This window comes from Seriola aureovittata, chromosome 16 (genome assembly GCF_021018895.1).
Source record: "Seriola aureovittata isolate HTS-2021-v1 ecotype China chromosome 16, ASM2101889v1, whole genome shotgun sequence".
Taxonomy (NCBI): Eukaryota; Metazoa; Chordata; class Actinopteri; order Carangiformes; family Carangidae; genus Seriola; species Seriola aureovittata.
In genome coordinates, this window is record NC_079379.1 from 24,050,125 (window position 1) to 24,076,845 (window position 26,721).

The following is a 26,721-nucleotide window of genomic DNA, read 5'->3' on the forward strand; positions in this document are numbered from 1 at the left end:
TCTTGCTCTTATTTAAAAAGGTAAAGAGTGAACAGCTGTAGTTGTGTCTCTTCCACTTTGGGCAGTATTACGTGTTTGCTCTCTGCAGCTCCGCGTGCTGCTGTTTATTTATTTGACATATTTGCTTTTCATGCCTCTGCACTGATAACAGCTGCTGCTGGAGGCGTCATGCTTTCAGGTTGTCCGTCCGTCCGTCCGTGTGTCCTTCCCGTTTTCTCGCCACGTCTCAGGGACGCCTTTCGGGATATTTCTGCGGTTGTGGCACAGATGTTCACTTGGACTCAGGGATGAACTGATTGGGATTTTGGTGTGGTCAAAGGTTAAAGGTCACTGTGACCTCACGAAAACACACACGTTCTTGTCCATGAATGAAGAATTCATTCACTAATTATGACACAGAAACGGAGGAAGCGATGACATTGACATTATTCAACAACAGCAGATTGTGACCATGTGAGCGAGCGATATATCCTGCAGTCTTATCGTATCGTCATGTCTGTGCGTGTGTAACAGATTATATGAGTGAGAACGAAACATGAAAAGCAGAAGTGATTTTTTTTTTGTTTTTGTTTTAAAGACATCAGTAACTGAAGAAACACGACAGACGGGTGCAGTGAGTCTGTCGGGCTTTTCCCGAGGCCACGCATTTCTGTGGCGGTATCAGCCTCAGGTATGCAGGGTGACTGTTGTCAGAGCAGCGCAGCTTCACCTTATCTCCGCCGCCCCCCCCCCCCCCCCCCCCCCCGTCTCAAAACTGGTTGGTTGAGTTAAGCTGTAACAACACAGGCAGATAAAGAGACGCCCCGGACTGTTTCTGTCTTGTCTCCTGTCTGTTTTATCTCTGCGATGACAGAGGACTCGAGCCACTAACCAGCCAACTCAGCAGCTCCTCTACACACACACACACACACACACACACACACACACACACACACACACACACACAGGACCTGATATTCAATTACTCACATTAAAGTTCGCAGCACTGCCGCTCGGGTGGAGACGGGACGGTGCTGCAGCGTCCTGCTTCATGAACACACTCATTCTTCTTCTGGTGGCAGTTGAGCAGCCACATCAGTTTATTTCCCATATTTGTGATCTATTTATCTGTTTCTATCAATCAGTTTATTACAAACTTTCCTTAAAGATCCATATTTTCTTCTTCTTCTGTGTTTTATTTGAAGTGTTGATCCATGAGAAGATATATTTCTCAGTGTAGTTTTACATCTCCTCTCTCAGGCTTCTCTCTGGAGCTCTAGTAACAACAGGTCAGGAGCCAATCAGAAGAGAGGAGGCTCTGAACCTCTCTTCTGATTGGCTGACTGTTTTCTGAGTGATCCAATAAAAATAAAGCAGATTTCAGGTAAAAACACTCAGAGAAACCAAATCCTGCAAGGATTGGACGGTGGGTCCAGGTGGGCGGGGCTTGGTGACTGCTTTGTTGTGACATCACAAAGTTCCAGAAGTCCTGACGGCTGGTTTTAAGGCTCAGTTTCTGAATACAGGCTGTGTGCATTTCTCTGTGGACTGAGGCTTTGATACTTTCACAGTATTAATATAGAAGCTAGAGCTGATCTATAATCACACTACACATGGACACAGACCTTTAGACTATATAGGAGCTTTAAACTGAGTGAATGAGCATGAGAAGTGATTTAAAGTGGGAAATAGTTCCCGTTAGATAGTAAAGGAACTTAAAAGTGACGGTAGTTCCTTTAAAGTCTTGAGCAGTTTGCAGGTTTTAGGACTCTGTGAATCTGTATTCTGTAACTGGTTCTGGGTCTGTTGCTCTGCTCCCGTGGAGCTCCCACAGTTCCCGCTTGGTTTCCTCTGTTTATTTTCCATTTCTCGCGTCCAGCCAGTGGCTTCTCTAAACTGCAGTGCTGCTGAATCAATAGTGCAGCGAGAGCCAGGCTGCACCTACACACTCGCACGCTGTAGCTATACACTTCACAGCCGCCTTCGAATCAGACCATGGTGTGTTTCAGTCAGCAGACAACGCCACGGCCGGCGTGGGAATGATGGGGTTTTTTTTATCGCTCATGGATTATGTTCCAAATCATCCCTTCTCTTTGCCTCTCAGGCAGCTCTGATCCCTCTGCGCTGCCTGTCTGAAAACTTATCTGTATCTCGTATCATCAACCACCAAAGAGTATCTTTCATTCATTCGGATGCCTGGTCCGTCCTTGCAGCGCACACGTCTGCCCTTGATGAGATTAATTAACAGCTCGGTGCGAAGATAGTTGGAGTTTCAAGGTAGTTGTACTGCGGCGAGCCGCGCTGTAGGTCACCTGCGTGCCAGATGCAGCACTATGGAGCCTGTGGGAGCCATTCACGCTACCTGCCTTCCCATTCTCATACCAGTCACTGCATTGGCAAGGCCCTGAGCTACCATTAATCAGAGAGCGTGTCTCATCGGGGGTGGGGTGGGCAAATTCCCCATACCTTGCAGGATCATCCTCCGCTCAGTAAATCTCTGGTTAATTGTCTCCATGCATGCCTCAGTTGGTTTTCCAGCTGATGTGGCTGCGCTGGCTGTTGAATTCTTAATGTGCCCTTTTGTGGTCTGCTTTCAACAGCTATCACCTTCAAGCCTCGGTCCTTAATGGTGGGTGTCTCCCATGTTATTTTCAAGGCCGTTAAAGAGGGAGAAAAAAAACCCCCATTAATGCTGTTTTAAGAAGAGCTAATGCATCAGCGAAAATCACAGCCGGCTGGATCCTTCCTCCTTTTCCTGCGTCTCAGATAATGATGTTCCTGTAAAATACAAAATGAGATTTTCCTGCCATATTTTGACATAGTTCTTCTCTTCGTTGTAAGTTATAAAGTCTGTGCGCGTCGAAAGCTTCTGTTGGTAATTGCTGTTCATTTAATCGAAGTTAAAAGTGAAAAACTGGACTGCGGCTCATGAAGACGCCTGCACCTGACGACACTGTGACGCATGTCGTCAAGCAGGAAGCACCGGCACGGATGCTTCGGTATTTAACCTTTTTTATTTAAATCGAATCAAAGCAAAGTGCCGCACAACATCATGAGAAATACAATCAAAACATCAGCGATCAGCAAAATGCTACGACAGAAAACAAGCAGATCAACTTATCGTGGCTTGGAACCTTAAAATCTATTCTCAAAGGAACTGGGAGTCAATGGAGAGAAGGGTCATGTGATCCCATCCCCCCCCCGGAACCAGTCAGAAGCCGAGATGCAGAGTTCTGGACCAATTGCAGACGAGGACGACTGACTTTTGTATCTATACAGGGAACGGACATGAAAGATGGCATGTTGCGTTTACACGATGCTCGGGCTGCGGTGTGTGTGTGTGTGTGTGTGTGTGTGTGTGTGTGTGTGTGTGTGTGTGTGTGTGTGAGACAGAGAGAGATCAGGAGGACGAAGGACTGAGTGAATTATATACGCAGACTAAATGTTTCTGGGTGTGAGCGATGGCGGCGAATGGGAGCGCATCTCAATAGAAGAGTAACACATAATCAATGTTCAGAGTGCAACCTAATCAATGTTGCCATGATGACTGTGAGGGAGGGCGCCGAGGGATTGTTTTATCCGGAGGTCGACCCTGTGTTTCCTGTGATACGCCGCCCCCCCCCCGCCCCCGCCCGCCCTCCTCCACTCCCTCTCTTTTCACTAGAAGCAGCAACAGCATTGTGTTTTTATTCTCACCCAGAATCAACTCAACACGTTTTCTTTCTTTCACAGCGACTCCACACATTTTTCCCTCCGTCGCAGAAACGTGTTTATTTCTGTGAGAGAGAGAGAAAGCTCGCCATCGGCTCTCGCATACGATAAAGGAGAGAAACGCCTAACAAGTAGCTCAGGACGTCCGCTCACAGAGCCGAGCTGAGTGTGCAGGTTCTCTGTGACCTTGGTGAGCGTGTGTGCGCCGCCTGAGGACGATATAATGGCAGAGCGGCCGGAGGGAGGAACTCTGATGTATTATTGAAACGTTATTCGACTTCTTCGGAGGCTTCATCTTCCACAGATAATAATAGGTGCACTTTACTTGAAGTGGTGCTCGCACGGCATCAAAAGTATATTACAGTGTGTGAGTGAGAAATGAAATCAGAGCTGTGACGGTAACGGCGTAACCGCAATACCACGGTCGTGTGATGACTTCCGCTCGGTCGAGCTTATTATCGTCATCGCTGCAGTTTGGTTTTTTTTATTTATTTATTTATTTATTATTTTGCTGGTGAAAGTTACAGGAGCGCATGTGGTGTGTGACCGGAAAAATAAACACAAACACATTTCTTCCGGTGCTCCTGACGGACCAGTCTGACCGTGACTGACGGGTCCATTGTGTTTGTGTGTGTGTGTGTTTGTGTGTGTGTGTGTGTCTGTGAGTGTGAGTGTGAGAAAGAGAGAGAGAGAGAATCAAGGACAGGCTGAGCTCTGCAGTGAAGCAGCGCTGAAAAACACTCCTTCAGAAATCTTTAATGTCCTTATGAGAAGCGTAAAAATATTAGTTATAATTATTATATTAGTCTGTGAAATGCGAACAAACAGGTATGGGAGGGGTAGAGCATGGAGGGGGGGGTATGGTTGTGCACTTGTTTCTTCATTTCTGATAGTGTAGTGTGTTTAAAAGCTAAAAACAAACTTCGGTTGTTATTAGACCTACAGCCTCCTCATAAGAGACGACATAGCTGCTCGGGAACTGCAGGGAAGAGGAGGAGCACTTCCAATACACTGAGCCTCGCCTCCATTACAGCAAATAAACTACTTTGATTCCATGTGTCACTATTACTAAAGGAGGCAGAGGAATAACTGAATATAAGACAGAGAGAGCAGGAGAAAGGGAGGGAGAGAGAGAGAGAGAAGTCATCGTTAACGAGGCTTCGTACTAACGACTATGACCAACTCTACATATCAAACAGAGGGAGTGAGACATAAAGACCTGCCTCTAATAAAAGTCTGTGATGTTCTGGAGTTAATAAAGACTAAACTACTCCAAAAAAATAACGTACAAAAAAAAGAAATAAAGTCTGTCTCTTCTAACTTTTTCTCTGGGTGTTTATAAGTATCTCAGTCTTTATCTATGATTTATATGTTTTTGACGTCACAGTTATAAAATCAGGATTTGACCATCGGCGGTCCAGACAGTTACACTAGGTTTTGACCTGGTCTTGTCTCATTAAGTTTCAACTTGAACTGATATTTATTCTTCAACCGACAGTTCATTTAAGTTTCAGGTCTCACACTTGGACTCACTTTCTGACACGGCGCTTCCACTTCAACTGACATTTCAGCTGCTTACAGTGCACACACTTCAACTGTCTTCAGTGCTGATTTAAAGGAAATTTCAACAATTTGACCTCTCAAACCTCACCTGTCATTTCAGCTGCGCTCATTCCTACTTTCAGAGCTTTTTTCATCCTTTCTGACTGTTCAACTTCTTTCACATTTCACACTACAACTGACATTTTAACTGCTTACACTGCACACACTTGAACTGTCTGCACCTCTTCTGTTTCAGAGTTTCAGGAAATTTCAACTATTATTTATTTAATTTTTTTACCACTTACTATATAAATCACCACATTTCAAGTGCACTCATCTTTTCTCTCTTCAATGAAAAGTTCAGCTACTTTCAGAGTTTCCCCTCAACTGAAATTTCGAGCGTTTCATCCCCCAATTAACCGACACTTCAACTGACATTTCACTCGTAGTTTTACACGTACAATTCAATTCAATGGCAAAATACACGAAGTAGGGAAAAGAACAATAAACCTTTTTGTTTTTAACCAGCGTGTACTGTGATATGTGATCATGTCACCACACATCAGGTGTTTCAGAAAAGCATTTAAACAACTTTCTGAGACAAAGTTCATATCAACATTGTGAAGACATAGTGGAGACTCCAAAGTTTCCACTTTGTGACTCTGGTTGATTTTAAAGGGGAATTAACCTTACTTGGAAACCAAATCCTGCAAGGCTGGACATGCAGGGGGCGTAGCTGAGGGTGGTGAGTGTTCAGTTGTGACATCACAAAGTTACAGAAGTCCTGACGGCTGGTTTCCCTTTCACAGTATTAATATAGAACCTAGTCCCACTTTATAAGCAAAGAACACATGGAAATCTATGTTTTATACAACATGGGACCTTTCAGGATTTCTGGTCCACGATGAAGACCTGATGGCGATGGGTCGAAAGCTTCGAAACAAGTGAGCTCCTCTGGAGATACACATGAAGGTTTCGGATCTAAATGGAGAAGGAGAAGGAAGCCAATGTGTACACCTCCCAAAATCTCAACAATTCCCCCGAGCAGACCTGCGTGTGAAGCTCTTCCAGCGCCTGACAGGACGCAGGGTCCGAACGGAGGTGAAAACAAATGTAAACACACTAGAAACAAAGTCTAAAAGAAACCGTCATGTAGATTTATCCGAGTGGAGATGGAACTGTTCTCTTTAAGCATTATCTAACATCATGTCACTGCTTCAGAAAAGTGGAAGCTGCATGTGTGTCGAGCGAGCTTCCCCCCCCCCCCCCCCCCCGTCTCTCCTCGACTTCTCCAGAATTATTTAGAGTGTAATTTAAAGAGCTCTCACCTTCAGCGCCGTCTCAGCAGTTTCCAGTTAAAGTGTTTGTTGCTTGCAGCATGAAGCTCCAGAGGTGGAGGCAGCACTGGAGGCACCGCTGAATTAATTCTTAACAGAAGCTTCACCTCGGCACAGAGCTCGCTGGTGTGACTCCGCTGCTGGATTCTGTTACCTTTCAAACAAGATGAGTCACTGCCGACTGCACACACACACATGCACGCACACACACACACACACACACCAGCAGCAGCAAATCTCCATCCTCTCGCCAGTGTTGAATTTTTTTTTTTTTTTGATGAGGATGAAAGAACTTTGACTTAAGACATTTTACAAAAGATGAAAGAGGCCTTTTAGATAAAAGAGTGTTTTTCTGGGAAAGGAACATCACACTGGCACCCGTCTGATTTTTATTTTTTTGAAGACCACAACTGAGGCCACGGGGAATGACCTGAAATTCTCCCGGGACTGTATTTCTTTTATAACTTGTTACATTAGAAGATTTCATTAGAACCAGATTCACGGGATGAAGGGTTCTGCAGTGAATCATCAGGACTCAGAAGTCAGACTGCTTTTTTGGTTTTCACAAATCAAAGCTAATGAGTGGAGCGCTCACTCCCCCCCCCCCCCCCCCCCCGGAGCTGTTGTAGTAGATGTCAGATCCTTTAAAACCTATTGTAGAGTGGTTCTGGATTGTGTGAGAGACGGGACAGTTTCTCGTCGTAGTGGCGGGTCAGTTTGAGTCACGTTACAGCTGAATCGTTTGACACCAATAGCACACACTGGCCGCCGCACACGGACAGAAGCAGTAGTCGGTGTACAGGACCCGGGATGTGCTGATCGAGGTAGTGAATGTGTCTGAAACAAATGCTTTTCTGAACAATTGATTTGGAAGAAATAGGACAGTGGCACATCCTGCTAAGCTAGGAAACAAAGGTTCAATGTGTTTTGATCAAGCGGCGACCTCCGAGGCCGCAGTTCCTCTAACGACCACTAGAGTCTGGCTCCAACAGTGAGACAGTCTCCATAGACTCCCATGTTAAAATGTCCAAACACAAAAAACTGTTTTGGTCTCTAGAGCTAATTTCCTCCTTCATGACACCTGTTTATATTTTATTAAGACTTAGTTATGGAGGAATGGGGGCGTGGCCTCTTTGAGTGACAGGTGGGTGAGTGTGCGTTTGCCACAAACCAGCATGCACCAAAGTCTCTGCTTCACATGCCACCCACCTTTTTTTCCCCATTTTTTGGATTAGCTGGAAGTTAGGGGCGGAGTCAAGACACTGCCAAGATGGCGACGGAGGAGCAGCTCACTCTGAGCTCTTCAGAAACCTGTGTGTGACGTTACGGAGGCTATACTTCCATCTTTATTTACCGTCTATGGTTTGGTCGGTGACATACGCCGGCGATGTGCGCCTTTAACTGTGTGTTTATATTTGTTACCATGACGATTAAGGTGCAGTACGCCTGGCCACTGGTGCGCTTCTATGGCTCGTTTCCAAGCGTAGGGACATGCAACCTATTTGGTGGTTTAGGTTGGAGGTCTTGTTGGCTGTAAGAGTTGTCAGTTATAGTTATGGTTTCTGCAGAGAGAGCACACGCTCACCTTGTTGACAGAGCGGTTGTATTTCCCATTTATAATAACTTGTGTCTTTTGATAAGCTCATCACATCTTTCCTTTCACAATTTGCTTTGTTTGTCGCTGACTAACCTCTCGTTTCCTGGCAGCTCCTAACGGGTCAGAATACCTCTGGAGTTCACTAAAAGTTTGGAAAACTGATGAAAAATACTTTTATTTATGGTTCTAAATAAAGAGACCACATACGCATCAGTCTGAGAATTTCTGGCCAGACGGATTTTCTATTCAGAGATTTTCCTTTTCAATCAGAAGTGTGAAATTATCCACCGCTTTTTCTGAAAAGTCCAAGGACAAACACACGAGTGAAAAACAACTGAAGATTTCCAGCCTCTTTTCATCTCTGGCTGCGGCGGCTCGATACGATTGGTCTACACCGTCAGAGACATGTGACCTTTGCTTCAGAGTTCAGAGTCAGCTGATTTCATTATAGAAAATGGATGGTTTATAAAACAGGATTCAAGATGAAAAGAGATTGTAATTCCAATTAAATCCTCACATTTTATCTTTGCAATTGCTCTTTTTTCATTAAGTTTTAGTCATTTTATTGAAGGAAAATCATTAATATATGATGATGATTTAACACAGGATTTAATTTGTGCTGATTTAGTGGAGGTTTCTCATCAAGCAAAACATCATCAAACCAAACTACTCTCTTTCTGTTTGTTTTTCCACCTTCCTCTATTCTCCATTGTTTTATTTCTGCTCTCTGCGCTGTTTTATTGGCTGCAGTTTCTCACAGCTAACGGAGGAGGGTTAATGAATTACCACTTTTCACTCTCCATAACGGCGGCCATTAGCGACTACAGCAACAGTAAAGGTTATCATAAACACATTTGCCTCCGTTTAGTGGCTGAATGTGTGAGAAGATGGAGGGGAAAAAACAACGACTCGTTTGCTTAAATTATCACCGTGGATGGCGTGTAATAGGCTGCATGGGAAGCATATGCCAAGTAGTTATTGTGAAAGCATAAACGAAGTCATTCACAGAAACCACACACACACACACATATCTGTTTCTTCAGAGCAGAAGATGTCATGAGTCTTTGAGGTTTCATACACAGCCCTGTAGCGTCGGGATAGGCGCATCTCAGCTGGTGATTGTTGGAGATTTGTAATTTGTATTTATTTCTTTATCAAATATTTAAAATGTTTAAAACTTTATTTATTTATTTATTCAGGCAAAGTTCTTGTAAATGTTCTTTTGTATAGACATTTACCATCTGAGGTGCGACGTTTGACTTCAGTGACACTTAAGCAGAGTGCGGTAGTTTCTGCGGAACAATGTGATGTCACAGTGAAGTTGACCTTTGACCCTTTTGGAGGCGCGTTGTTTATCCTGTCCGTCTGTCTCATTCTCTTGGACACGAGATTCTCAGTTACTTCTTAGAGTTTGGCACAAACGTTCACTGGGACGCCATGATGAACTGGTTAGATTCTGGTGGTCAAAGGTCAAAGGTCAAGGTCAATGTGACCTGAAGACTGACGACCTGAATATATTTCATTCCTCAGTAATGGTATTAAATGTATATATTGTTAATTATCAATACTGATATGAAAGAACTAAAAACTGCATCAGGACAAATTTATTTACCGTGTTGAACATTTTCCCTTCTCTCCCATTTCCAGCTGATGTGTTGAAGGAGGGAAAAGTTACAGAAAAGTTAAAGAAAATACCTTTCTAGTAAGAGAAGCCACGGCTTTCCCACTATTATTGTTATTTTAGGATAGTGAAATGTCTTAGAAGCCAATATCCTCAAGTGTTTAATGTTGTCTTAACAGATGTAGTTGCACGAAAAATGTTGTTAAAGTGATTTAACATCAGGAATGAATCAGTAAAATATAGAAGAATATTACAGATGTCAGCTTTCTGAACTTCACACATGTCAGTACTCAGTGGATCCATGTTGGTTAATACAGGAAAACAAAGGCCGGAGTGTTCAAGGAGTTTAACAGAACTACTTTCAGGAACGCCCGCCAGCCAATGAGAAACAAGCATTTCTGTAGTCGGGTGTTTGCACTAGTCAAACTGTGACCTGTGTGAAAGAGCCATCAGGCTGCCGGTGTGTTCTTCAGAGAAACGATTTGGGAACGATGAGCTTTTCCCACAGAGACCTGAACGGCCTGATTCATTTCCAGCTGCTCTGTATTGATGCAAATCTCGCTCCTTATTCGAGGCGTCATTAGAACGAGCACACGGGGACTGCACGCGCTGTATTAGATTTGTTGCCCGCCCGTGAGCTGTCACTAACATTTAGGAAACAATCTGTGTCTTGATTCTTTCCAAGTGATCTTGTCGGCTAATTTAATAGCTGCTGATTTGTCCCTGAAGAACCTATTTGGAGATTATGAGCCATAAACAAAGATAAATGTGTGAGCTCATTTGTTTATTGGCCTTTGTGTTTTACCCATCAGCCTCTTTCCAGGTGAGTCAAGCGTCGCTGTGTCTGCTTGTACCGCTGTTGTCGTTTCCATGGAAAATCCTCTTGCAGCACACACACACACACACACACACACACATGCACACAGTCACTGCAGGGATGTAATGTTGCTAGGCAACATGTTCAAGACGATGGGGAAGCGCAATTGGTTTCGTGCTGATTCAAAGGTAAGAGGGGTGTTGGAGTTACACCAGGATTGACCTTCCTCCAATCAGCCGCTGTCGCCCGCCCTCGTCACCTCTGCTCCCGCTGAACTTGTCCATTGTCGATTAAAAAAAGAAAAGAAAAGCTGAGCCAAGTGAAGAGGGACAAAGGCCTGCGCGAGTCAACACTCCAGTCCCTCCAGCTGAAGCAACAAAGGATTCAATAGAGCCTTTATCTGGAGGAAGCATTTCACCTCTTTCTGGAGCCTTTTTTACTGCGGATTATTCCCCCGAGAACCTGGAGCTTCATTAAAGGCGCAGACGAGACGATGCTGGTCAGCGTTCGCTAACCACACTCTGAAATCCTGCAAACCAGCAAGGAGCGGTCTCCTGAGATTCATGCACTAATAATACCTGATGGTTGACGGTCAATACCTGCAACCTGCTGAGCCAGAGCATCTTTTGAAGTGTGTCTATTGTCCAATCAGGTGCCCCCGTGAAGGTGCTTTTAGCGCCTTTGTTGTCGTCAAACTGATTATAACTACATCAGTTTTATCCAGATGTTCCTAATAAACTGAGTGTTTATTAGTGATTATCAGTTGTATGCACAGGCTGCAAAGAGCCTGACTGGATTTAATTGGTTGATTTTGGTGCTGTTCTCACCTGGGAACTGATTCACCTGGTGACCTTAAGATGTTCTTTAATTTAATAGTTTTATCATATTATTATTATTATTATTATTATCACCAAATAAGATGTTTTTAACGCAGGAGCTCGTTCACTCAGAGATGTTTTATTTCATCAGTTATCAGATGGAAATGCTGCCGCTCGGGTTTCCTCCTCTCCTCTGAAGCTGGAGCCCGACGTCGTCTTGTCTTTCTGAATCTCATCGTACGTGGATATGCATCAGTCTTTATGAATCACCTTGCTTGTCAGAGTGTGCGATGCGATCACGATATAATCAGCCCCGGTGTCGGAGGGTAGCACTGTTTATCTGATGGGGCGGGGGGGGGGGGGGGGGGGGGGGGGGGGGGGGGCTGAGCTGAGGGGCAAGGACCTCATTTAATCTCACTGGGATTATTGAGTGAAATTTCCTGTCTCTCTGACATTCTTGTCTGAGCAGGAAATGATGATTTCCACCCCCCCCCCCCCTTTCTTTTTACAGTTGAAACCATTTTGTTATTTGACAATCTCCCTCCTGACTGTCTCTCCCTCCGTGCGCTCTGTTCCTCTATTTACCTGTTAGTAATAGATTTGAGAGCCGGAGCCTCTCCGCTCGCTCCCCGCTGAGTCACTGACATTTGCGCAGTGCCCTTGAGCGTAGAAACATGGGCTGAGGCGCTCGTACAATAATGACAGTGTGTTAGTGGGCTAGATGCTGAGGTGTCACAGGAGTCAAACACACTGTAAGCAAACATAATGAGGGCCCTGTTAGATTTGTATCGCACCCAGAGGAGCAAAGATTCAGTGGAAGTTCTGGTTTAGTCACTTGACTCGACGGTGGAAAAACTAAATAAATACTGTAGGAATTGTTTGTACAGCAACCATAAAAGTCACGACGCATTGTAAAGCCCGTTGTGGCACATTTGAGACTTTGAACTTTATAAATAGACTTTAAAGTCAGTTGAGAACTGAAATGGCAACGGCCCTGAGGTGGCTGTTGAACTTTAACTCAAACACGAGACCCCGTGTTACATATTTAATACCTCAAACATTTCACTGTCATATTTCATGTCCTTAATCATTCATGTTCAGGTTTTCAGCAGAAACCTGGAAACACACTCACAACACGAACATATTATCACCTTGTTAGCAAACAGTTGAGAGTAATGCTAGTTAGCTAGTTGCTAACAGCTGACTGCTGCTGCTGGGCACACGGTTAATGACAGTTAAACTTAAACTTAAACTTAACGATAAAGTTTAGTTGAACTAAAACTTGGAAGTTGTGTTCAGTAAAGCCGAAACAATGAGCTGCAAGATGCTAAAATGCTGCGTAGGACTGATGAGTTGGGCGATGGTCGGCTGTGTTTAAACTGTTCGTGTACGTGACGTGACAGAGATGGACAATCAGGGTTCCTCTATATCACTCAGCCTCATTAGCGGAATTGATTAGCTAACGCAGGTATTGATACGTCCGCGGGGCTAAATGATAAATGATGCCACTCTGAGAGTCACAGAGCCGATGCTCATCGAGCAGACTGCTGCTCCGAGCTGAAATCAAGTGTCACCGCGGAAACCGCAGCTGTTTCCAGAGGTGTGAATATCAGGAGTGACTGATGTTCCTGCAGCATTGATTCAGCTATTGTGATGATCCACTAATGTCCTGAAAAGATCATATTTAAGGTGCATAATTTAATATTTTGTGCACATGATACAGATCTTGTTGAAGTTTTTATCTTACATGCTCAAGATCTGTATCTTGTGCACATAATAATATAATAAAATCTTGCACATAAGATATAGATCTCTCAGGATTAATGGAGGAGGAGGAGAAGAAGCTAATAGCTGGTGTTTGGTGGCAACAGTTGCTGTTTGTCCAGTTTACTCGTGTCCAGCCACAGTTCACGCCTTGTATGTCATGATTGTTTCTAATTTAATTATTTTGATTTTCAGGGTATTTCCATAATCCTCAAACGTTCTTGTGTTTAAGAACAAAAATAATAAAATAAAAATGCTGGTGATATGAGTTTGTTTTTCCCCGAGCTTCGAGTTCACAGCTGTAAAAACAAGAAGAGATGCAAACTGGCACGACGCAGTTTTCTCACACAAACGTTGTAAGGATTCATTTTTCTCTGGGATTTGTTGTGTGTGAGGTAAGAAAGGAAATCCCATAATAATAATAAAAAAATAAAAAAAAGACATAATTCATTCAGATTAGTTTGAAAGCACCACACGGATCCTGATGAATATTTTTATAATAACAATGTATGAAGTGACAGTTTTAATGGGGTTTTGTGGCGGTGATGAAATTATAGAGAATTCCCCTCGGCCTCACTGAGCTTTATAGTGAGTTTCACTTCATTGTTCGGCTTGTCTGGCACACAGCTTCACTGTTTTGGTTCGCCCCTAGTGTTGTTTCTGTCTGCACAGCAGGAAGCTGTTTTCAGAGTAAAAGCTCTTTTAAAAAAGCCTGCTCGGCACCAAACAGCAGACTCAGATATTTCCCTCCGGAGCCGGTGACCGACAACTCGTCCGCTCAACAGCGCTTGGATTGGACTGATGTCTTTATTATATATCACACTGAGTGGAGAAACGTGACGGATGCAGACGCTTTCGCCACAGGTGCGCCGCATCAAGCCGTTAACATCCAGCCGTGCTCCGTGGCATCGTGTGTGAAAGTGCTGAGCAGTGGATTCTGATTTGGTGTCAACATGACAAGAGAAATGGATCTTTTTCAAAAGGGGAACTACACACTTTATTTTTAGGGGTCGTCGTCACTGCATCCTGGGCTCAGCGCCGCCCGAGACGATTGTGATTTGGTTTTCAAAGAAATGCAATGATAATGGCTGCGGCCAGACCGTCCTCCAGTGCTGACACAGCGCTGTGGAGAGAGAGAGAGGGGTCTGACCGTACGAGACCCGGGTCACGGCAAATCAATACAAAGTTGTTCTGAGTGATCACCTTTATCCTGTAATGAAACCCTTCTGTCCTGATGGCAGCGTCTCTTCCAGGATGACAGTGACGGGTCGCTGATGGTTTAATGAGTCTGAAGCCGGTGTGAATCATGTGCCGTCATCCATCAGTTTAATCAAATATCAGAAGCACAAATCCTCTTGTTGAGACGAGCTCATGTCCGTTTTAAAATCCGACTTACGCTTCGGGTTGTCAGGCGGAGGTTCATGGTTCAGGTTCTTTTTTCTTTGTGTGTGTGTGTGTGTCAACAATTAAAGGACTTTGTGCTAATTTTATCACATACTCCAAAGGAAAAGGATTCATCCCTTAAACATACATATCATTATCATAAGCCGATAATCATGATTCAGCAGCGGCCTTTGCCTTTCAAATCCCCAAACATGTCGTGTGTGTGTGTGTGTGTGTGTGTGTGTGTGTGTGTGTGTGTGTGAGTGTGAGTGTGAGTGTGTGTGAGAAGACTTAATGGGTTCCACTCTCTGCTCCCTAAACAACCAGTATCTAGGTGCCCTTGAGTGGGACATTGAGCCTCCAGCTGCTGCAGCAGCAGGACAACGCTGTGGTTGTACCGCACTGCTACGTGTGTGTGTGTGTGTGTGTGTGTGTGTGTGTCTCCTTTATAAATTAAGGTTTAAAGAGGTAATCTGACACATTCACAACCCTAGGTGACTTCTGCTGTTTCAGTGTGATTTCCTAACAAGCTGTCACAGGAGATTATGGCCACTGTCTCAGCCACAGTTGACAAACACCCACTCACTTCAAACATTAAGTCACATTCAGCGTTTCTGTGCTGAAGCGAGTCTGCGGAGTGTCTGTGTGAGCCGAGGCCCCCGGGGGCGAGGAAACACAGCAGCCACCAGTCAGAGCTCCTCTGTTTAATATTGTAGTGTGTGTGTGTGTGTGTGTGTGTGTGTGTGTGTGTGTGTGCACGTGCCTTTGCTTGAGTAACAAGACTAGGTCAAGACGTAGTGTATGGCTGGACCGTGAATGGTCAATGTGCGACACTGAGGTCACAGGAACCGCTGCGCACAGCTACTTTCAGCGGAGAGTGGCTAAAGCCTGCTCGAAAAATCCACGATTTAATACGCTAATTAGCATATTCATGATGTCATGGCGTTGTATTTGCATTCTGCCCAGTGTCAGCTGGTGTCAGTCCGTCATCTCTTCTCTTCTCCTCTGTGTGCTCACATACGCAGTATTTTTGATACAGCCGAAATTTCCAACAAAGCCGTTCTCATTTACGTGTTTCTGTTGTCATGACAACGGAACTGGCGACTCTCTTCTACGGGAAGCAGCTGAGATTTGTCCGAAAAGTCACTCGATTTGTCGCAAAAGGTGATTTTCTTTCTTGTGAAAGAAAAAGTGGCTAAAAGTTGGTTTGAAAAGTTTAACATGATGACATCAGAGGTTGTTGCACTGATGATGACATCAGAGGTTGTTGCACTGATGATGACATCAGAGGTTGTTGCAGTCCAGCTTGATGCGAAAGAAGCGGGAAGAGAGAGGGTGAAAGAGAAGGTGGGATCAGTTGATCCGAGCGTTATAAAGGTGTTGGGTGGCACGGCGGTCAATAGTCAGAGTAAGATAATATTGAATTTCAGTACAATATTTATAAAACCTCCATGCACGAGTTCCTGGAAGAGCTTTCAGATTAAAGAATCATGCAGCTGTGAGCAGTTTAATGTACAGATTCCTTTTAAGTATTAAGTGATATAAATTTCTATCGCTGATCTTTTATTAACCAAGGTTGTAATACTTGAAGTGAAACATGATTAATGAAAGTTTTATTGATTTTAATTTAACACTGCATTTTAAGGATTCCATCACCACACAAAGGAAAGTAAACCGAGGCCTAGTTCACACGTGTTGCGTTTTTATTAACGCCTTTGTGTTCTTATAAAGATCTCTGTCCACATAGAAAACGCAAAGACACGTTGTCAAGACGACGCCAAACCGACAGGCGGCATGACACATTGAGAAGCTGTGTTAAGATCAGCTAAGAAAATACAGGCTGTGATTCACATTAGTAGAAACAAGCTAAAGTTTTGTTCTATGAAATTAATTAAATCTGTTCAAATCTCATCTCTCCGTTTTGCAGTTGCACAGGATCCTGCTGCAGAGGAAGATTTAGATTTATATTAATATAAACGGGAAACTGCAGGTTCAGTTGTGAAGAATTCAATACTTTGCTGCACGGATAAATTTCTTAATCTAATCAAATCCCAAAACAGACGTCTTCTTGAAAATATGCAGATTCTTGACTCTAATTAGGTCGACAAAAATATGTCATTACTATTTAATTCCTGTGTTTAATTCAGTTCTGAGCTTCTGAATATTTGGGGTTAAATAAAGGCAGGTGTCAATGCAACCGAGCTGCAGTAGCTACGAGATGAAAATCTGACTGCCAAAACCATTTTAGGATGTGGTCAAAATGCTGGTTATAGGTTCACACGTTAAACGTTTCACTTCACTTGTGTCACTGTCTCTTTCACATGCAAAGTTACAAACATTTTGCCTGGCACATGCACGTGCGAACTGAAACATTGCACATGTGAAATTCAATATCTCAACGTGTGAAATTAAAAGTTTATATAGCACAAGTTCTCAGGTAGCCAATTAGCATGTCGTGTGCGTAAACTAGAACACTGTCCGTCTGTCGGGGACACGATCATGGACTTTTCAAGTTTGTGCAAAAACAAAAATCTTTCTCACGTGGAGATTAAAGAGAATAAATCAGCACAGAGGAGTCGGTCCACTTTGTGTGGTTGTGGTCGGTTTGTTGCGGCCACTTTAAAGCTGTGTAAAGAATTCACTGTTGCAAGAGAGCTAAGGGATGCAGAAGCAGCCTTGTCTTAATTATAGTGGGGCACTCTTATTGCTCCGGGCTTATTATTAATGGCTTACAGTGTGGAAATTGACACCCTGGGAAATAGCTGGGTCCATCATCGTCATTCAGCCTTCATTATTAAAAACTCAAATTTTATTTATTTATTTATTTATTTATTTTCCGCTGCAAGAGTTTCTGTGTTTCAGAAGCACATCCCAGTTTCCTAAAAAAGAAAACTCTCCAGCAACTGTAAATAAGGACGGGCCAGCTTACCTTGGATAAATAAGAGAGCGCACCCCCAGGGTGAATCTTGGAGGTCTGCGTCCTCCATCATTCTGACAGGAACCAGGCAGGTGGTGAAAAATATAGAAGCGTCTCCACCCGCTGTTAGAGAGCGTTGTACCAGGCTGCAGGAACAGTGGAGGGGGGGGGGGTTTACTGGCAAAGCCCTGAACATTTCCAGATGCTGCAGAGTTAACTGTGGGAACTCAGCGGAGAGAGAAATCAGCGGTTGGCCAACCTCAAGAGGCCTAGAGGATGATCTCAAACGTCCACCTAGCAACAGGATTTGACTGATGACGGCTCTCTCGGAGCTCTTACTGGTAGTTTGCGGATTGAGTGGAACCATGAGATGCTGCTTTGTGCTCATATTCATTAAAATTAACCAGGCTCATGTAACAACGTCGACACGGTGAATTGTTCACATCGAAATGATAAAAATCATTGTAATGAAAAGCATTGTAAAAAAATTCTCTGTGCAGAAAAGCTTGTAAAAATAAGTCAAACAATTTAGAAACATGATGTGAACGGTTAAAGTTTGGCCTCTTGATGTGATTTTAGTTTGATGGACAATTCAGAAGGCATTGATTACCACAAACATCAGGAGGGATGCTGCGGTATTAACACTGTTTGGTGTTTGGGAGAAAATGTTGCTGCAGAGTTTCAAACGTTGGCCGAGAGTTTAAACAATAATCTGATGCTGATGAGGATTTAAACAATCAAACATCCAGGAGTTCCTGTGTAAACATAAATGACTGAGTGTTTAAGTTGATTAGATTTTGTCTTTGGAAGTTTGGTAATCGTGCGTTCGAACTGTGTGTACGGTGCGATAAGCGTATTTAACTGCTAAGTTTTAGCTGGTCTTACTCAAGAGCAACTTATGAAACAGAAAGGACCGAGGAAGGAACCTTGGGGGACACCACACTGGTGGAACCGAAGAGAAATTGTTTCCGCTTGGATTTACAGTTTTGAGAATAAGTATGTCATGTGGTCCCAGTACTGTGTAGTTTGATTGTAAGACTTTCATTAGCTGCTGAGGAACTACTTTTTTTTTTTTTTGATGCTGAGCTGTGCCGATAAGAGTCGTAATAATAATAAAAGAGCAATAGTTCCACCATGTTGTGGTTTAACCGAATGTGACAGTGCTGCTCCACAGCCACTGGCGTTGAAAAGCCGTTTGACACACAAACATAGATTTCTCCAGTGAGTCACACCGGGCCACTGCCTCACAGCGAGTGGAGGGATTTATTGGCTGTGTTGTCGTCCCCCCCCCCCCCAAAAAACCCCGGCACACTATCACTCTCCGAGCTATTTTTATCTGTCCGGGAGAACATGTTGGCATCCTCTCCCCCCACCCCACCCCACCCCGCTCCCATAATTCCTCTCTGTGTCCAAACACAAGCCGACAAGAAATAGGTCTGCAGTGCCCCGGTGCTTTACAACACGCTGCTGTTTCACATGAACAACTCCACTCACACTCTCATCTTACATTTATGTGCCTCACACATGCTTTCACTTACTCTCTCTCTCTCTCTCTCTCTCTCTCCTCTCTCTCTCTCTCTCTCTCTCTCTCTCTCTCTCTGGCTTCATTCTCTCTGTGTGTAAATGATGAAAGTAAAAGTAATACAAGAAACCGACAGGGGCATCTGGCCTAATTCCAATAGAAAATGGAATTGGATTAGGGCCTCTATTCTCACAGCTGTGTGTGTGTGTGTGTGTGTGTGTGTGTGTGTGTGTGTGTGTGTGTGTGTGTGTGTGTGTGTGTGTGTGTGTGTGTGTGTGTGTGTGTGTGTGTGTGTGTGTGTGTGTGTGTGTGTGTGTGTGTGTGTTTGGGGTGAGAATCAAGGCAACAATGGAGCTGTGCAGCTGGCACACGGTGAAGCACTGATGATGAACAGTGAAGAAACAGAGTCGCTGCTGCTGCTGCTCAACACCTCACTGTTCGTGTGTGTGTGTGTGTGTGTGTGTGTGTGTGTTTCATGCTTGCATGCACATCACAGACAGATCAATCATATTTATGACATTGATCACTTCTCCTGACTCACAGATGCAGTCTTTGTTTCCGTTGTTTTTCGTCACATTGTTTCTTAATGGATAACGACTTTTAAACGGCAGCTTCGTGCGGCTGATTTTGAACGCTGATAATCACACACTTTATATTTCTTCAGTCACACGCTTACAGAGTCTTTTCCTCTCTGAACGCCTCGCCGTCAGATTCACTTTCTCCCCTTTGTTCCTCCTGCAGCGCCGGTCCTAAAGGAGACAACATCTACGAGTGGAGGTCGACCATCCTGGGCCCTCCGGGCTCCGTGTACGAGGGAGGGGTGTTTTTCCTGGACATTGCCTTCACACCAGACTACCCCTTCAAACCACCCAAGGTGAGTGTTGCCCTGCAGCCATGCAGCACCACAGCCCCCCCCCCACCCCCCCACCCCCCCACCCACTCCTTCACCCAGAGCTCTGAACAATGCCACCATTGTCCCAGCAGGCTTTTCACCATGTTGTCCAACAACAATGGCTTATTTCAGGCTCGGTCACCGACAGCACGTTTACAGAGTAAAGGGTGACAGCAGCATAAAGGATTGAATCAGAACCGAAGACGAATGATGGTCCTGTTATTTTCACTTTGTGGATATTCTGTATGTTTTTCTTATTGTCAACAAACCCCATGAAAAGATTTGTTCTGTGACACTCTGACCAAAGTCCATTGGTTCCTGCAGAAACTGTTGATTTCATGAATGAAAATTTCAATGTAAAATATTAATTTACAACCTTTCTGCCATTACAAAAACTGAAAAATTAAACACTTAAAGCTCCTCCAGTGTAAAGGTCTGTGTCCATGTGTAGTGTGATTATAGATCAGCTCTAGCTTCTATATTAATACTGTGAAAGTATCAAAGCCTCAGTCCACAGAGAAATGCACACAGCCTGTATTCAGAAACTGAGCCTTAAAACCAGCCGTCAGGACTTCTGGAACTTTGTGATGTCACAACGAAGCAGTCACCAAGCCCCGCCCACCTGGACCCACCATCCAAACCTTTGCAGGATTTGGTTTCTCTGAGTGTTTTTACCTGAAATCTGCTTTATTTTTATTGGATCACTCAGAAAACAATCAGCCAATCAGAAGAGAGGCTCAGAGCTTCCTCTCTTCTGATTGGCTCACCGACCTGTTGTTACTAGAGCTGCAGAGAGAAGCCTGAGAGAGGAGATGTAAAACTACACTGAGATGGTTTTTATATCTTCTGATGGATCAACACTTCAAATAAAACACAGAAGATGAGGTGCTGTTAAAAAAAAAAAAAGTGTAACTTCCTACAGCAGCTGGTCATTGTAGTTTTTAGCAAACGTTTCTCACACAGGAGGAAATTGTGCAGCAGAGCTCCATTGTTCTCAATGCTCACTACAGCACCAAATGTGGATGCTGAAAATGCACAAAGAACATATATCACATTTACACACACACACTCAATACTTATGAGAAGGATACATTAATTGTTGTTTTTGATCTTTTGACAATAAGAAAACTAACAACTCTCACCAGCCTTATCTTTTTATCAGTTTCTTGTTATTGTGTCCCTTCCTGATACGCATGCTGCTAGCACTCTGCAGCGTTTGGCTTCCCTCCAGTGAGGCTGTGGGTTTACGTGTGTGTGTGTGTGTGTGTGTGTGTGTGTGTGTGTGTGTGTGTGTGTGTGTGTGTGTGTGTGTGTGTGTGTGTCTCTGTCTCCTGCTGATGCAAGTGTGTGTCAGAATTTACACAGCAGACTCGCTGACAGCGGTTGCCACCTCCCTCGGTTTGAGTTGTACTCCTGATTTCGTGCTGGGTTTTTGGTTTCAGGTCTAGAAATACTCACCGGCTAAAAGCGCTAGCAGCTATTTAGAGACACATGTTGTAAGAGTAAACAGAAAAATCCACTTTACAGCGAAGATATCTGCCGTATGTATCCTGAGAAGCCCCCTCAGCCGGCTTTGGATTGAAGTGAAAGAGAGTTGTTCAGGAGACGGCAGCAACAGGACACAATTTGCCTGTGATAGTTTTTATGCAAATCTGGTCCTGAGGATGATGCTGTCAGACGATCGCCACAAATATTAGGATTCAAACTCTTTAATGAAAAATCCAGCCACCGGTTTTTAAGACACTTTGATCCGTGGTGTGGAGGAGAGTTTAATGTGTCCGGTGGTTGTTCGGATATTATTTGCTGTGTTGTGTTTCTGAGTTTTTACGTGTTTTCCTGGTTCAGTTCCAGGAAGTGATTAAAACAGAAAACTGAGGCTTGAAAGGAAACGAAGTGACAGAAATAATAAACCAGCTTCTGTTGAGGAACAGTTCACCACCTCTTTTTAATTACAGGCACTTGTGCTTCTTATTGGGGCTGGGTGTCAAACCTCGACCCATTAATCCTTCGTCTTGTGCCTTATTTATATTTCCTCATATGATTCATAACTTTGTTCATTTTAGACTTTATTCTACTTTATTTGAGTTAAGTTCTTATACGTCTGCTTTGTGTTAATAATGTATTCAGCTGGTTTATTTTGTTAAATTCAAAAGGGGTTTTGTTTGGAGAAACCTTCACACATACAGTTAGACAGTAAATATAAACAATATGGACCAATAAACCAAAAAGCAAATGTATTAAGCAGCAGCTGAACAGGTTCATTTATATTTACCTGCTACAGTTTTCATTCACTTTAAGCTACCGAACAAACGGAAAAGAAAATTGCTCATAATTATAACCCTCAGAAATAACACTTTATATTAGCATCGTTCTATAATTTAACCCCAACAACAGAAACACACATTAAACGGTAAACTTACAGACTGCTTTTAACTTTTACTGCATTGTAAAAAAAAAAATAAGAAAATCTTAGAATAAAAATCTTTTCTATATTTGTCATGAGGTTTTGATTAATGTATTATTTTACTCCTGAAACTTCAGCTTCTATATTGACATTGGTCTAAAAACATCCAGAACACTTGGGCTGGGTGTTTATTACCATCAAAATTAAATGTTTCTCGTTGAGCATAAAAGTTAATTTTCACTTTGGAAAGGGAATCCTGACTTTAGATGCTCTACACGCTTTTTCCAGATTTTTATTTGAATCGGGATTTATGTGATCAGAGAGGGAGTAAATAAAACGTCTTATCTGATAAGATGTTTGAAACAAACTCTCAGTACTTAGTGCGATGGGACACGTTTTAGTTGTTACCAAAATAGCAGATGAAGTATGACACCTGATTTTAATCTAATCTAATCTAAGATAATGAATTTTGTCATAGACAAGAATCCCCGCCTCCAAGTTGCAGGAAATAAAAGCCACAGCCGCTCCTTCCAAATGTCTAGAAGAATAAAATGAAGCGATGAGATTTTATATCCAAAAGAAAGGTCAAAGGTCAGCTTCACTGTGACATCATAATGTTGTGTAAAAAAAAAAAAAAAAAAAACACCTCCCACCATTATTACAACACAGTGACTCAGGAAGGAAAGACTGCGGCCGCGTTTCCTGCAGCTCGTCTGGTTGGTTGGAGGAAACGGTCGCGATGAGGTGATTCTGCTTTTTAAAAATAAAAATAAAAAAAAGCTTTCTCAATAACATGTTGGCAGAACTGTGTGTGTCTGTGTTGTGTGGCCTGTTACTCTGCATCCACCGGGATGTTTTTAAGCAAACAATGAGGTTTGATGGGTGAGTCATTTCTCCCATTCGAGCCACTTAACAGAGGCAGATGTGTTTGTGATAACACTGACACGCCGAGTGGAGCAGGGTTTATTTTGTTACGCAGTGAAAAGAGTTCTTCGAAAAACTTCTTTGGCACCAGCATCAAAAACTTTTTAAATGCCTGACGAACAGAATGTAAACCAGAGACTGAGTTTGGATGAAAAACAAAGTGACTTACTACGACTTCCTACCTTTTGATTGGCTCCCTTCGATGTAATGCTGGGAAAAAAAAAAAAACATGCAACATTTTCACAACAAACTGAATTTATTGGGGCAGTTTTGTCACAGCTTTGGGTGTTGTGATCCGCAGTCTGGAGTGAAACACGACTCCCAGAGAGAAACAATCATCTCCTCGTTCCCTCCCTGTCCACCGGCTCAAAGTGCCTCCTTCCTGGCAGCCTGCGCTGAGGGGGAAACAGAGCTCATCTAAACTCTTGGCCTCCTGCTGCCGTGTTTTTCCAGCCTGGCTATGAGCTGTGCCATCCTGCAGCTCGCCGGCTCGCAGCCACCGATCTGACAGCTGCAGCTGCTCACTCCACTGGCTCGCCCACTAATGTTAGGATGATAAAGCCCCGTTAAGGCCGACACTGATACTCTTAGATAGAGGTTGAGCGTGGCAAGGGCGTTCCGTCAGTATTTGTATTTTTGGTCCAACATTAGTCCGTTCCAGGAGCCGTTCAGCAGAGCTATCCAGTGACAGGCTGAGAGATTAGACGCTAACTAACATTATCCCGCTCCATCTACCATCATTTCCTCATGGTTTTGAACTAAATTCCGCTCCACACTTTATCCCCCCCCCCCCCCTGCATGATATCGTTCTCATTTCCAGCCCTTGTGAAATAGGCTGTTTAACGTGCCATGTAGAGTCATAAAGTCAAGCTTAGACTTGCGGACGATCAGCCTCCTTTTTAAACCTTTTCCCGTTCTGTCTCGTTTAAATTATGTCATGATGACTGTCCGCAAAACTATGAATCAGTTCAATTGCTTTTCATTCCTTTTGGATGGATGTGGACGTTGGATATGAACAGAACTGAGGTAATAATAGAGGAACGTGCTTTATCACAGTCAAGACAAATGTGGCCTTTTGGCATGTGGAGGGATCTCTGCAGCCTACAGAGCAATTAAAATGATTTACTTGACTCACCCTGAGGTTAGCGGATGAGATATAAGATATACTGTGAGATGAGATAAAAACCGGTTTTGTCGGGATGGTTTTAACATCTCTGGGTGATTATACAAATCAGTGACATCTGTGATAATGGCAATACTTTTTTGCACAGTGCATTGTTTCTTAAGGTTAAAACATAACTGTTAAAAAAGATTTTGGCGAGTGGACGATCCAAAAAAGCACTTTTTAAAATTCTTTTAGCTGTAAAAGTTTTCTCAATTGAAGTGCAAGAAAAAGTGCTGTTCAGGATATTTATAGACATCTTGATATTAAATGACAAACAGTTAAATCCACCTCAATATCAGGCTTAATCCAGAATACCACAGTCGTCGTCTTCGTGCTGAACGTTTGAGAGAAAGTGTTTTTTCTAAATCTATGAATGTGGTTCAGGTTTACAGTATTACAGTTTCTATAAAACAAATCCAGTCATTTGAGGAGTGACTTTCACCCCGATAACGTCAGGACTTTCAGTGAGTCTTCCTTCCTTCTTCCTCTTATTAATAAAAAGTTGATTTCATAAGTAATAAAATGTCCCCCCCCTCCCCCACTCTCAGGGGTTACAGCCCTGCTTATGGTAGCTAATGTTAGCTAGCACTGATCCTATAACAAGATGGTCTCTCGTCCTCTCAGGAGTAGATGGGGACCGACGCAGAGCTAAAAGTAGAGTCAGTGTTGGATTTATATCCAATGTGTCTGCTGGTTGTGTAAATAGGGAATCGTCTGCGTTTGAGACGTTTGGTCTGTCCATCGATCTGTCTACGTCACATTAAGATCCTAGATTACCATGAAATGTTGTTATAAGATAAAAGATAAGATATACTTTAATGTCCCTGTAGTGAAATTTTCTTCTGGCCTCCGTCCTCCGGTTCCACAGAAGATGATTCCTCGCTCTTTGCTCTGCTGAGATTTAAAGCTCCACATTTTCCTTCTTCTTCTGTGTTTTTATTTGAAGTGTTGATCCATAAGATTTATATTTGTTGTTTTATAGAACAGATCAAATATAGCAGATTTCAGGGAAAAACACTCAGAGAAACCAAATCCTGTAAAGGTTTGGATGGTGGGTCCAGGTGGGCGGGGCTTGGTGACTGCTTTGTTGTGACATCACAAAGTTACAGAAGTCCTGACGGCTGGTTTTAAGGCTCAGTTTCTGAATACAGGCTGTGTGCATTTCTCTGTGGACTGAGGCTTTGATACTTTCACAGTATTAATATAGAAGCTAGAGCTGATCTATAATCACACTACACATGGACACAGACCTTTACACTGGATGGAGCGTTAAACTGTTTTGTTTTTAGAAACTCAGTGAGCTTTTCCTCAGGCCGATTCGAACAAATATAACTGAACAAAATAAAGCCACTGAAAAATTACTGCCTGGATTGCCGTGACGTTGGCTGGAGATATTCATATCAAGGTATTAAAGTGTTCTCTGTGAACGCTGTGTTTACTCTAGAAACACACACACACACACACACACACACACACACACACACAACACACACACACACCTACGCTTGTAGAATCCGAATGAGAACTGTTGGAATACAGAGGTTGTGTTTATTGGCTGAATGATGAAACTTTAATACAGAGGGGGATATGGGATTAGACCCGTGGCTTTAGTTACACGGACGCAGCATCATAATCTATTAGCATCAGCTGTGACGGGATTACGGCCTATTAATGAGACCACACACACGATAGCCGTGGGATCTGCTTTTAGTGGCTGCTGGGCTGGTAGCGTTAGCGTCATGTCACCGCTAACCCATTTCAGCAGAGGTGTAAGAACACACACGAGAGCTGTCCTCAACCAGTCCGCCATCAATCACCTCGTCTCCCGCCTGCTCGCCTTTTCTCGTCACATCACAGGAAATCCTCGTCATGTAAAGCGAAGGATCCTGTTTATTACTCTGTCCGTCATCTGCTCCGTAATACCAGCGTGGAATGAGGGGGAGGGGCTCCGCTCATATCCTCGGGTTGTTTGTTTCTCATAAGGAGATGTGATGGGAGGAGAGGAGAGTTAATGAGAGGAGAGAAGAGGGAGGAAGAGGAGGAAATAAGCGAGCGCAGGCTACAGCCACAAAGCCGGCGGGGGGGGGGGGGGGGGGGGGGGGGTAGAGCGAGCTTGGCTGGGCTGCCAGTCCTGGTCAGCATCATTGATTTTAAAGGAAACAGAGGGGTCAAAGGTCGCTTCTTAATGATGTTGTGCTCCTTGTGCTGATGTCGAGCTCTGCTGACTTCACCGTTGACTAAGGTGGATCCACAGGAAGTGACAGGATCACCTTCACGCGGTATAGACGGCGTAGGAAGTGTGTGTCGCTGACTCGGTGAGAGCAGCAG

General features: G+C 43.6%; 1 protein-coding gene across 2 annotated transcripts in view; it reads left to right on the forward strand.

The window, feature by feature from the left end:
- The window catches only part of LOC130184027 (ubiquitin-conjugating enzyme E2 E2-like), a 49,775-nt gene that overhangs the window by 16,716 nt on the left and 6,338 nt on the right, over window positions 1-26,721 (forward strand). For both annotated transcript variants that reach the window (XM_056399781.1, XM_056399782.1), the window contains exon 4: window positions 19,750-19,882. In XM_056399781.1, the coding sequence (XP_056255756.1) occupies window positions 19,750-19,882 (133 nt within the window). The remainder of the gene's footprint in view (window positions 1-19,749; window positions 19,883-26,721) is intronic.